The sequence below is a fragment of the Drosophila takahashii genome, chromosome 3R (genome assembly GCF_030179915.1).
Source record: "Drosophila takahashii strain IR98-3 E-12201 chromosome 3R, DtakHiC1v2, whole genome shotgun sequence".
NCBI lineage: Eukaryota > Metazoa > Arthropoda > Insecta > Diptera > Drosophilidae > Drosophila > Drosophila takahashii.
The window spans coordinates 37,329,636-37,341,133 of record NC_091681.1 but is presented as its reverse complement, the minus strand read 5'-3'; the positions used below and the strand labels follow the sequence as shown (position 1 = coordinate 37,341,133).

Genomic DNA, 11,498 nt, shown 5'->3' with positions numbered 1-11,498 from the left:
AAATTGCTTTTTATTTATTTAAATACTTTGCTCAGTTCCGTTTATTAAGCATTAAATGTTTATCCACTTTTTCGATATGGAACACTTGACTTTTTAAAAAGGTATCAATCCTCTCGCCAGCCAATTAAATATTTAATTACTTGTCAACCAACCTAGATCAAACAAATTAAGTTTGGTATTCTATATGAAATTTTGAGTACCTATTAGAAGAGCATATCCTATAAAAAATATATTTAAAGATGCTAATGTTCTATGCGAGATACTAAAATATATTTTATTTATTGCAGGAATTACAATTAATATGAAATCTTAATTTTAAATCCCTTTAATGAAACTTTATAGATTTTACAAAATCAATCACATCCCTCGTACCCCTTCAACGTGTTAATAACACCAATTAAAAGAAACTTAGCAGCTCCATTTCAATAAATGGATAATTTTTCATTAGTTGCAATCAGTGGATTCCATCTTAAACTGTTCGGCGGTGGGTAGAGCATATGACCAGATATAGGAACTGATACCAATGTTGATCCAACCGATCGATCCCAACCGACCAATTCGATTCCCTCCGGGTTCTACAATTATAAACATTGCGATAAATAAGATAATTGTCATACAGATGGGAGGCGAAAAGTGGTTTAGGAATGTACCCTAAGCCGGGTGAGAGTGAGTCCAGCTAATTAAATTCATATCTTGCCACTTTGCGTCAGCACACGATGTCGACTTGTTTTAAATGGAAAAATAATGGCCGAGCCCACGCTGCGGATGGGGAATGTCTGTGGAAAAGACCCCAGACCTGGACAATATTGCGTGCCGATATGCGTAAACAACAGAGAACGTCGAATGACAAGCGGTCTTAGTCAAACTGCGATATGTGATAAACAAATATAGGTATTACCAACTGCATTACTACGATTTGCAACTGGTTTCCCCTGGGAGTAGTTTAAGTGATGCAATTGAAAAACATCAACAGACAGTAATATAAAGCTTTAAGAATTAGGAAACTCACTTTAAAATCATTGAATCAAATTTAAATCATTAAATAGAAACCATTAAGTATACAGAAAATAAATTCGACATGAAATAGGATCATTTCTACCTCATTACATATCAACTTGATATTATATCATTTCATAAAAGCAATAAAAATACAAATTTTTTGAAAATAAAAATTGAGATATCAAAATTATATAAAAAACTTGATCTTTTAAAAAATATTAAATTAATATGCCCATATCAATCTGATAATTTGTCAATTTTTTTTCAGTGTATATCCAATTTCATTATAGACTTGTTACTTAAAATTTAAATACAATTCGTGTTAAATTTATAAGTGTAATTTAGCACAGCTATAAATCCTTTCGCACCAACGTACATAAATATACTTGCGAAACGGAGTTTCAATAGAGGTATACCCCATTGAAAGTACGATATATGAACGATACACAGCTGCTGTGTTGACTCAGGTCAAGCCTTAATGTGTTCTACTTAGTCGTTAATCGAATCTCGAACAAATAGCAAATATTTAGTGTTACTAAGTATTCAGTATTCAGTTGCCGCGAAAGCAAGCGAGATTTGCAATTATGTTTGATTTATGGCGTGGGGTCCCACAGCAGAGGGGGTTACCTCTTGGAAATCCCATTTGTTCCAACCGTAGCTCCAGCTTTTTAGCTCTTAACTCCAGCCCACTCGTGGTAATCAATTGCGAAAATTGCATAATGATGGTCGCGACTGATTGAATGCATGGTACATATGTATCTACTCAAGCAACCTGTTTATAATTGCCGGATTATTCATCGATAATGTACAATCAAAAAGTTTAATTGGGGAGTTGGAGTCGAGGGAAATCAGGGAAGTGATTAAGGAATCGTATAGGGCAGTTCTAAAATTCCAGAAGTGACTCAGTCTGTTTTGTATATTTTCTAGAGATTGGTTTAATTTAATAATTTCGTTATCTTCGACAATAACAGGATATAAGATCTAAAATTAAAAATCTAGCGACGTTATTCTAATCAAATTCATCATCATCCAGTTTTCCAAATAGTTCAACTTAATTCTCACATTACTTTTAGGTTTTTTAATTAAAAACAAAAACATTTTGCGTTTTAATTTTGACAATTTGCGTTGTTTCATAAAATCTTTTGACGTAATTCGAAAGTTTTAAAAAGTTTCCAATGTGGCCAATATTAAAAGAGATTTACATAAATAAATAAGCTAAAAGTATCTTGTAAGACAAGACTCCAAGTTACTAATATTATAAGTAACCTGTGGCTTATAAACAAGAGAAGTGTGAAAGGCAAATATTAGCTAGTTAGTATAGTAACCAGATGGAAACAAAACAGGATCCAGGTGAGATCCAAGATAATAAAATAGTTTCCCCACAGAAAACGGAAAGTGCAAATGACAAAGATCAAAGGAGTTTTTTTTTTGGATACCCCGGCACGTGTTTCGAAATCTCTTCCGCTTGATTAGAGACAAAACACCCCGCTGGGAATTGGGAAGTTGAAATTCGGTTTAGTTTTAGTTCAGTCGTGCAATTCGCATAGCGGTGACGAGACAGTTTCCTCGGTTCTGTCGCGTTTACAGAACCAATTAGAGGGGAACTACGAATTGGGCTGCTCCAGGGGCGTCCAACGACTTGGGCTGCCAAAACAAATTATGTCATCAAAGGAAAGGGAAATGGAATTGGAACTGATGATCTGCGAAGCCTGTTATTAACCGCAAGGCCCGTAGGCCAACAAACTAGGTGGAAAAAAAATTAAAACTGAAAACGTAACGGAGACGTTGCTGAATCACAATTTCAAGGTCGTCTCATCACGACATCTTCTGTTGTTCGCTTGTTGTTACCAGATTGTGAAATACCCAGCGATCCTGTGGCTGTCGTCCAATGCCCACTCCTCTTCTCCCCCAAAACCAACTCACCTGACGGGTCAACTTTTTTTACCTGGCCATTATCACAGCTTGCAGCCGTGGATCAGGTTCCCCGACAAGAGGAAAAAATCTCTTCTACAGCCGAAAATTGCATGAATGCATTTTAGCACGGAAATGCGCTTGTATGAGTTTTATGAATTTGTGCACATACAACTACAGTGGAGATCCTGTAACAGAGATTTCCATTTGCTTGTTAAAAAATCAGTTTATTACATTAAAACAGCTTGTAAAGATTTCATCATTTTCTCGAATAATTTACAAATATATGTGACCCCTAATTATTAAATTTAAAGGGAAAAAATTGTTAGACGTTTTATTAAAATGAAGTACTTTATTAAAGTATATTAAAAATCATAATATTATCATTTTAAAAAATTACCTTTAAGGTCCTTTTTGTTAAATAAATGTATGTAAAATAAAATAAATAAAAAATATAATCGAATTTAAATTCCGTGGATTTATATGTTAATATTTTTGTGGTATTCTACTAAGAATATTTTATTTAATAAATGATATATATGATATATATATTATTATTATTTTTATTTTATTATATAATATATTATTTTTATTAAATAAATTACAGTAATAAAATTAAAATTCCGTGCACTTATGTTTTAATATTTTTTGGTAATATTCCAAATACGAGAATATTTTGTTTAGCTGTTATCCATAATATTTAGATTTTGTGTAATACATAATCTGTATTATAAATTGCTTAAAGAAAGTTCCCCTTAAAGAAGTGAGACTGTATATATGCATCTGTTTCGCTGCCATGGATGACATGCGTTTTTTTAGGGCCACCTCAAGTGGCTGGCCTTGGTTCGGTGTGGCTCCTTTTTTTTGCGGTCGAGGGGAATTTTGTTTTGGACTCCGGTTAGGGTTGCCAGGCTATTGCATCTCGTATTTAGGATGACCAAGACAGTCAGAGGACGGGTGGATTCATTAGCAATTGCCCTTGCTCGATTTTTGGAGGGCTTTAAGTGCCGTTTAATTGGCTTTAATTCGAGTGTTTCGATTCGGTGTGTGTTTGTTTTGGGGTTTTTATAGCCTGGCTGAGGGCAAGCGCATCTTACGGCTAGTACAACCCGGAAAGCAGCACTACTCACCTGGTATCTACACACCTGTCTGCGCACACGTTCACTACCAGCACACCTGTATTTGTGTGGCGTTGGCGAGGCAGCGGCGCCGGCAGAGCCGAGTTTCCTTTGAGCCGAGTATAACTTCAAGCCAATTGCCCGCTTTCAATTCAGTTGCCGCTGAGTTTTCAACCGATTCAATTCGAGACCGCAAACATCACTCAAAAAGTATATTCGCCAGTCACCACCGCCTGAGAAGTGAGTTTCCAGATAAAATCGAGGTGCTAATAACTTGGCCTAATCTTAGGATTAGTCCCCCCGTGAACTTTGGCTCCGTGTGTGGAATATGTGTTTATGTTTGCCCTTACAATTGACAGAAAAAACAAAAGTCAATCCAACAATTGCAAGCGAAAAGTGTGCGAATGTCATAATTTATTTGCGTGCCTCAAAAGTTACGTGAGTCCGTAAAAAGGAGGCGTGAACAGTGTGTGTTAGTTCAGGAAAAAAACAAAAAAACTGCACATCAGAGCAGCCTAAACAATGGGAATACAAATGCAATGGAAATTAATGCAGTTAGAATGGCAAAGAGCAAATGCATACAAGTTTGTGTCTTAAGTCTTTTGTTTGGCCTGCGACAGGAAATCTGACGGAATGAAACGGAAACCAAAGGAAGCACTTACTTTTTGGATCAAGCATAAATCAAAGCGATTGCAAAATAATGCAAATTTAAGAAAATGAATGCCCGAAACTAAAAATATTTTCAATTCAATGATTTGATTAATAAAATATTTTTGAAAGTTAGGATACTTTAAAAAAATAAAACCAAAATACCCATCATCCAACTACGACTTCGTAAAATAAGAAATAAAAAGCAAGCACTAGAAAAATTTGTTTAATTTTTAAAAGTTAGGATTACTTAATAAAATAAATTGCAAAAAAACAAAATTCATTCTACGCCTTTGTAAAACTTTTATAAAATTATAAAATAAATACAAAAGCATCAAGAAAAGTTGCACAAATGAAAACTAGAATAAGTGAATAACTTATAAATGTATTTATACGCCTGAGGCAAACGTGAACAATTGTGTTTGCATAATTTACACAATTATAAAGAGCTGTTTGCTATAATTTTGTAATCAATCAAAACAGCTGTTAAATCAGATTTATCTAAAAAAAAAATAAGAGAAGAAAAGAAAAAACTGTTTATAAAAATCCCAGGCTTTTATGCATTTTTTTTATGGACTAACTATTTGTAACACCGTTACACATTAGATTGGTGCTTTACTTTCTGAATAAAAGAGCACAGCAACTTTAATTAGTGCGGCCATAAAATAAGAGTGAAATGCAGAGACTAGTAAAGACTAAAGTTTAACCCGACACAAAGCTAATTGGACTTCCACCCGCACTTAGATTGCCTAAGAGCGTAATGCACACACAAAAAGGCCGAAAAAAAAACTAAAAATAAAAACTCCAAATAAAGCAATGGGCCGAACATTAACCCATTGCGGGACGGACTGCCGGACGGACACTTTCCAAACATGATAAACAAACAAACGGTGGCCGCTAACAGGTCTTTAAACTTGTCACTATTTACCAACATAAACAGATGATGTGCGAGATGTGTGAGATGTTAGATGGGGTTGGGAATGGGAAAGGGAAGCGGTGATGGGGATACCACCGAAAATCCCAATTGGCCACGGTAATTACACGCGGTTGGTCAACAGCACCGGGGTTTTGTCTCTGCCTGATGATCGTATTTCATCAGTATCCGCCGGTGACATTGAACAAGAATCTTGGCCGGAGTAGGTTAGACAAACAAATGGCCAACAGCTCGATCTTGAAAATATATGGTTGTAATGCGACCTTATTGGCGAAGTCACTTCCTTTGGTCAATTTTGCAAGCTAAATTGAAAGGCCTAAAATGGGAAAACTATTAGTTATTTTTATTTATTTATTATTAAAAATGTATCATAATTTGATCTAGGATATTTTGTTTTCATTTCTTTATTCCGTTTTATGAACGCCAAAATCATTAGCTTTTTTTTTGTATTTGTCATTAAAAATATATCACAATCCCATCTAGGATATAATGTAATAATTTAATTACATCGATTTTGGATCATGGAAATATTTGTTTTTATTATTCTTTTATTAATAAATAATAAATAAATACAATATAATAAATATTTAAAATTAAAAATACTTTTATCTAGGATACAATATAATTATTTTATTATTTTGATTTAAGATCATGGACATATTGAGGAGCCATGTCGCGAGCGGCGAGTCCGATATTGCCAAGTTTTACGCGAACAAAACTATTTTGGTTACCGGAGCCACCGGATTTATGGGCAAAGTTCTGGTGGAGAAGCTACTACGAAGTTGCGGTGATCTGAATGTCATATATCTGCTGATACGCACCAAAAAAGGAGTGGATCCCAGTGTTCGCAAGGAGCAGTACTTCAAGTGTGTGGTAAGTTCATTATTTCCTCCATCTATTTTCCCAGCACAACCGGAAATCAATACATTCTACTATGAAATGCTGTTAATTAGATAATTTATGGCTCGTAAATAAGGCCCAGCCCTCCTCTCGCTTTAAGCAGCTTAATTAGCGTCTACTTGGATAGCCACTCTCCTCGCTGTACCACGTGACGTATGCTTAATATGGCTACTTAAACTGCCATTGAGTGCATCAAATTTCCATGGAATCTTTGGATGTGTCATGCTGCTGATTAAAAATAATTACATTAATTAGCGGGTATTTGGAAATTCTTAAAAATCTATAGTTTACGCAATGGAAAATTTACCAATAAATAATTACAGCACAATTGAGGGAAACCACTAAGAACATAGATTTTTCATGATCATATAGTTGGTCAACTGACTGTGGTTTCTATTATAGACTTTAACTTTGACGATAAAACGTTGAAAAGTAAAATAGGAATTTATTTTACATTTTTTAAAGTTATTATCCATTTAAAAGAGGGTAAAATAATTAAAAAATTATTATTTCAAAAATGACAATACTAAGTGAGTCATAGATTAAACAATCTATTTGCCAATAAAAATCGTACAAAATCCAAAGCGAACATTATTGCCGACCTTGTCCATAATTTCCACTTCGAATCGCAACGCACTCGCACGTGAACTCAGATCTAAATTCTATATAATTATATGCCATAACTGGTGCCGTTTGCCCTCCGCCGAAAAGGGAAAACCTCCAACGCGACTCCCGCAAATTACCAAAATTATCGCACAGACGCAAAGACACACAGAAATCTGGTGTTACAAAGCCCACAAAGCGAGCCACTCAAACACATCCACGTCTATAACGTTTATAAGTCAAGGTGATCATTATTGGTAGAAAAAATCCGAAAAATTACAATGACTCTTAATTGTTGGCCGTTAAGCTGGCGCTAAAACCAGCGACATGGCCCATTAGGCGATTCTTGGCAGCAGTCAGTAGTCGTGGAAATCCAAATTGCAACTCCACAACGCCATGACACTTAACTAATGACCGACCGCCTTGTATTTTGCCTGTCTTTTCAGATCTTTAGCAAGCTGCTGGAGAAGAATCCCGGCATTGTGGACAAGGTGCGCGTGGTAAAGGGCGATCTGCTGGAGCCGGACCTTGGCCTAAGTGCCAATGACACCACACTCGCCTCCAACGTCGAGGTGGTGTTCCACTGTGCGGCCAATGTGCGCTTCGACCAGCCGCTGCGTCCCATGGTCATGATGAATGTGGTGGGCACCCTGAAGGTCCTCCGCCTCGCCGAGAAGATGAGCCACCTGCAGGCGCTGGTCCATGTGTCCACCTCCTACTGCCAGTGCAACGAGAGCGTCCTGGAGGAGCGAGCCTACCCGGCGCCACAGAACCCCTACTCCATCATCGAAATGGTGGAGACCATGGACGACGCCGCCCTGGCGGAGATCACACCCAAGTAGGTGGCTTATTATTTGGCAAAAAAGTATATCTATTTAAGAAATATTTATTGGATAAACTCATTATAAAGATAGGAATATTATACGATTTTTTATGGAAACGAATAAGATCTGCTTTTCCTTATTAAAAAATCATTAGAAATGTACTGATTTAATCTATATTTTTCAAGAATTAGTTATTCTACTTTTTTTGTAGGATTACAACATTTTCTTTAAATATCATTTATTAACCATTAGATATTATAAATAATTTATTTTGATATTCATATTTTTGTTAAATATTTTTTCTTTTAAAGATAACAAATTGACATTAGAAATATATATTTATTTAAGCTTTGTTTACTTAAGTAGCTTCAGTTGTTGTACCAAATATCTTCTGAGTAAACAAACATTTAAAACTGTAAAGAGTTTAATTTTACGTCTAAAAACAGTAGTTAAGTAGCAGTAATTCAGAAATCAGAGTTTCCTACTCCTTTGTACCCCCACCTTGGCACCTAATAACTAGTTTCGTTGACTTATTTTCAGATTGTTAAACGGCTTGCCGAACACGTACGCTTACAGCAAGGCGCTGTCGGAAGATTTAATTTGCAGATACAACAATAAGCTGCCCATAATCATCACAAGGCCCTCGATTGGTGGGTAAACCCAGCCTACTTTTGGTTTTGCCTCCTGGTTAATTGCTTAATTAAATCCGCTATTTTTTTGCAGTAACGGCCGCCATTCACGAGCCTTTGCCCGGCTGGATCGAGGGCGTCAATGGGCCGACGGGCCTAATGATTGGAGCCGCCCGCGGGGTCATCCGATCGATGCACTGCAACCCGGACTACGCCTCCACCGTGATTCCCGTGGACAAGGCCATCAATGGCATGATCCTGTGCGGCTATCAGCGGGGCAAGGCCACTCAGGAAAAGAAGGGTTCCGAACAGACCGGAGTGGAATTCTGCAATTTGTGCATCTCGAGCAAGGCTTTGATGTCCTGGGGCGACAGCATTGAGACGGGTCGTCGGTTCTTCTACGAAACGCCCCTCAGCTTCGCTCTGTGGTATCCGGGGGGATCCATCAAGAAGAACTACTACCACCACCTCTTCTGCGTCATCTTTTTCCACTATCTGCCCGCCTACTTCATCGATTTCTGGCTGCTCGTTTTCGGGCAAAAGCCCTTGTGAGTTTCATTTCAACTACAGATCATTTTAAAAAAACTTACTAATAAATTTAAGTTTATATTTTAAAATGGAAATTATATTTATGTATTTATAAAGTTTAAATCTATTTGTTCTTCTTGTTATTAATTTTTAAAGTAATAATTTATAACTTTTGAAAAGCTCCTTTTTACATTATCATCCTAAAAAATCAGTGTTTTGTCAAAAAAGAGCAACAAATTGTAAAAATATAGAATGTCATATAAAAAGTTTAGTTCTTAATCAAAAACTTAAATTTTTTGACGAAGTTTTGCTAAAAAATTGTATAGAAAAATGCAAAAAATCGTATAACAAATGCAAAAAAACGTATAAAAAATTCAAAAATTGGTCAAAAATATATCCTAAATTATATTATGTTATGAATTGATTGATCTCTTTAGCATTTAACTGTTCTAATGGCAACCTATAATAACCTTTGATTTATTTCTTCCAGCTTGTTGAATGTCCAACGCAAAGTGTCGATGGGTCTGAAGCTGCTGCAGTACTACACAACGAAAGACTGGGAGTTCCGCAACGAGCGGTTCCAGGAGATGAGCAGTCAGCTGAACGCCCTGGATCAGGACCTCTTCGACACTTCGGTGGGCCAGGTGAACTGGGAGACGTACATAAGCAACTACATCGTGGGCATGCGAACTTATATCCTTGGCGAGAGCGAAGAAACTCTGCCGCAGGCCCGCAAAGTCCTGCGTCGCCTCTATATCCTCGATTGGGTCGCCAAAATACTGTTCTGGTCCCTGAGCTTCTGGTTCCTGTGGACCCATCTGGATGGCTTTGTGGAGCGCGGAGATGCCTTCATACGATCCTCGCTGAGCAACATTTATCACGAGCGAAACAGCACCATACACGCCTAAGTTCTTTTCTAATTATATATGTACTTCAAATATAGTCCACAAGATTTTATTTGTTTTTAAGTCAAACAAATGGTGTTTTCTTTTTAAATTGGGCGATGGAAAATGATTTGTGTTTAATACAAAGATAAAACAAGAGAGAACGCTATAGTCGGGTTGTTGACCCGACTATCTAATACCCGTCACTCAGCTAAAGCGAACGCTGTGTCGGGTTGGTGTCCCGACAAATAATCGTAACTCAGCTAAAGGGAGTGCGAGGGAGATAGATATATAATTTTTGATTGCGTATAACTTTTTAATAAATGGTCCGATTTGAAAAATGTCTTCTACATTTCGATAGGTATAAATATACACAACAAAATTGCATTTATACTTCTCGGAAATCTTTAAAGATGTGGGCGCAGGACCCATTTTAAAATCGTTAGTGGGCGATTGTGGGCGTTAGAGGGGGCGTGGTGCTCGGCTAAAATAAACTTGCGCTGCGTAGGAAGCCAAATAATATGTGTGGGAAATCTCAACCTTCTAGCTTTTGTAGTTTCTGAGATCTCAGCGTTCATACAGACGGACAGACGGACAGACAGACAGACGGACAGACGGACATGGCTAGATCGACTCGGCTAGTGACCCTGATCAAGAATATATATACTTTATGGGGTCGGAAACGCTTCCTTCTAGCTGTTACATACTTTTGCACGAATCTAGTACACCCTTTTACTCTACGAGTAACGGGTATAAAAAGATGGGACACACTTGGAAATGCAAGGAAAAAAACAAAAGCAAAAGGTCAACAGCCCTAACTACAAATATCAAAAGCAAAAGCACAAAAGGTCACAAGCAGAAGTGCAATGCAATAGGTAAAAAAGCAACAGGTCTAAAGCAAAAGCTTAAAAGTTAACTTGTAAAACCATAATTCAAAAGCAAACTGAAGAAAATACATTTATTTTAAAATATTATATTTTTTAAAAATGTTTTTTATTTATTTAATTATAGAAAAATTATAAAGGAAATAATTTAAACTTGGGTATAAAATGTTTTTTAGCGATATAATATTACAGAAATATTTCCACTATTTTGTTTCCTCTAAAAATGTAGATATATATAAATAAAAATTAAAAAACATCTAAGAAGTATTTAACCCTTTGCTAAACCCCTTAAAATTCAGACCTATAAAATCTAAAACAGTACCAAAACTAATTCGTTTATAGAATGTAAATAGTATATTAAAATTTCCAAGTGTTGATATCAAAATCCAGTACATCAGATCCCCAACTGAAATCGACACTCAGCCGAAGATAATAAATCATTGTTTAATCTTGGAGTCAAAGAAAAACGTGAACGTGAAACCGATAACACAGAGCACCCTAATCGCAATCTCTCCCTGGCAACGAATAATCCACCACCGTAGTTCAGTTCCTAATGGGCACTCACCGAGCTTTTCAGAGCTTTCGGCTCTCGCGAGAAAACCAAACCCGACAATCGTATCGTTCAGTTTCGAGATA

At 36.5% G+C, this 11,498-nt stretch overlaps 1 protein-coding gene across 1 annotated transcript; it reads left to right on the top strand.

Annotated features, from left to right (window-relative positions):
- Nucleotides 1-4,092: 4,092 nt before the first annotated feature.
- LOC108056280 (putative fatty acyl-CoA reductase CG5065) lies at nucleotides 4,093-10,072 on the top strand. Its single transcript, XM_017140012.3, has 6 exons — nucleotides 4,093-4,268; nucleotides 6,259-6,483; nucleotides 7,560-7,951; nucleotides 8,478-8,587; nucleotides 8,661-9,114; nucleotides 9,585-10,072. Exons 2-6 carry the CDS (start codon nucleotides 6,262-6,264, stop codon nucleotides 10,000-10,002), a joined length of 1,596 nt encoding a protein of 531 aa, XP_016995501.3. The 5' UTR covers nucleotides 4,093-4,268; nucleotides 6,259-6,261; the 3' UTR covers nucleotides 10,003-10,072.
- Nucleotides 10,073-11,498: the final 1,426 nt, after the last annotated feature.

Coding starts and splice junctions, on each gene's coding strand:
- LOC108056280 (XM_017140012.3), top strand. CDS start 6,262: ATGGACATATTGAGGAGCCATGTCGCGAGCGGCGAGTCCGATATTGCC. Junction 7,952..8,477: donor CTGGCGGAGATCACACCCAA/GTAGGTGGCTTA, acceptor ACTTATTTTCAG/ATTGTTAAACGGCTTGCCGA. Junction 8,588..8,660: donor CATCACAAGGCCCTCGATTG/GTGGGTAAACCC, acceptor ATTTTTTTGCAG/TAACGGCCGCCATTCACGAG.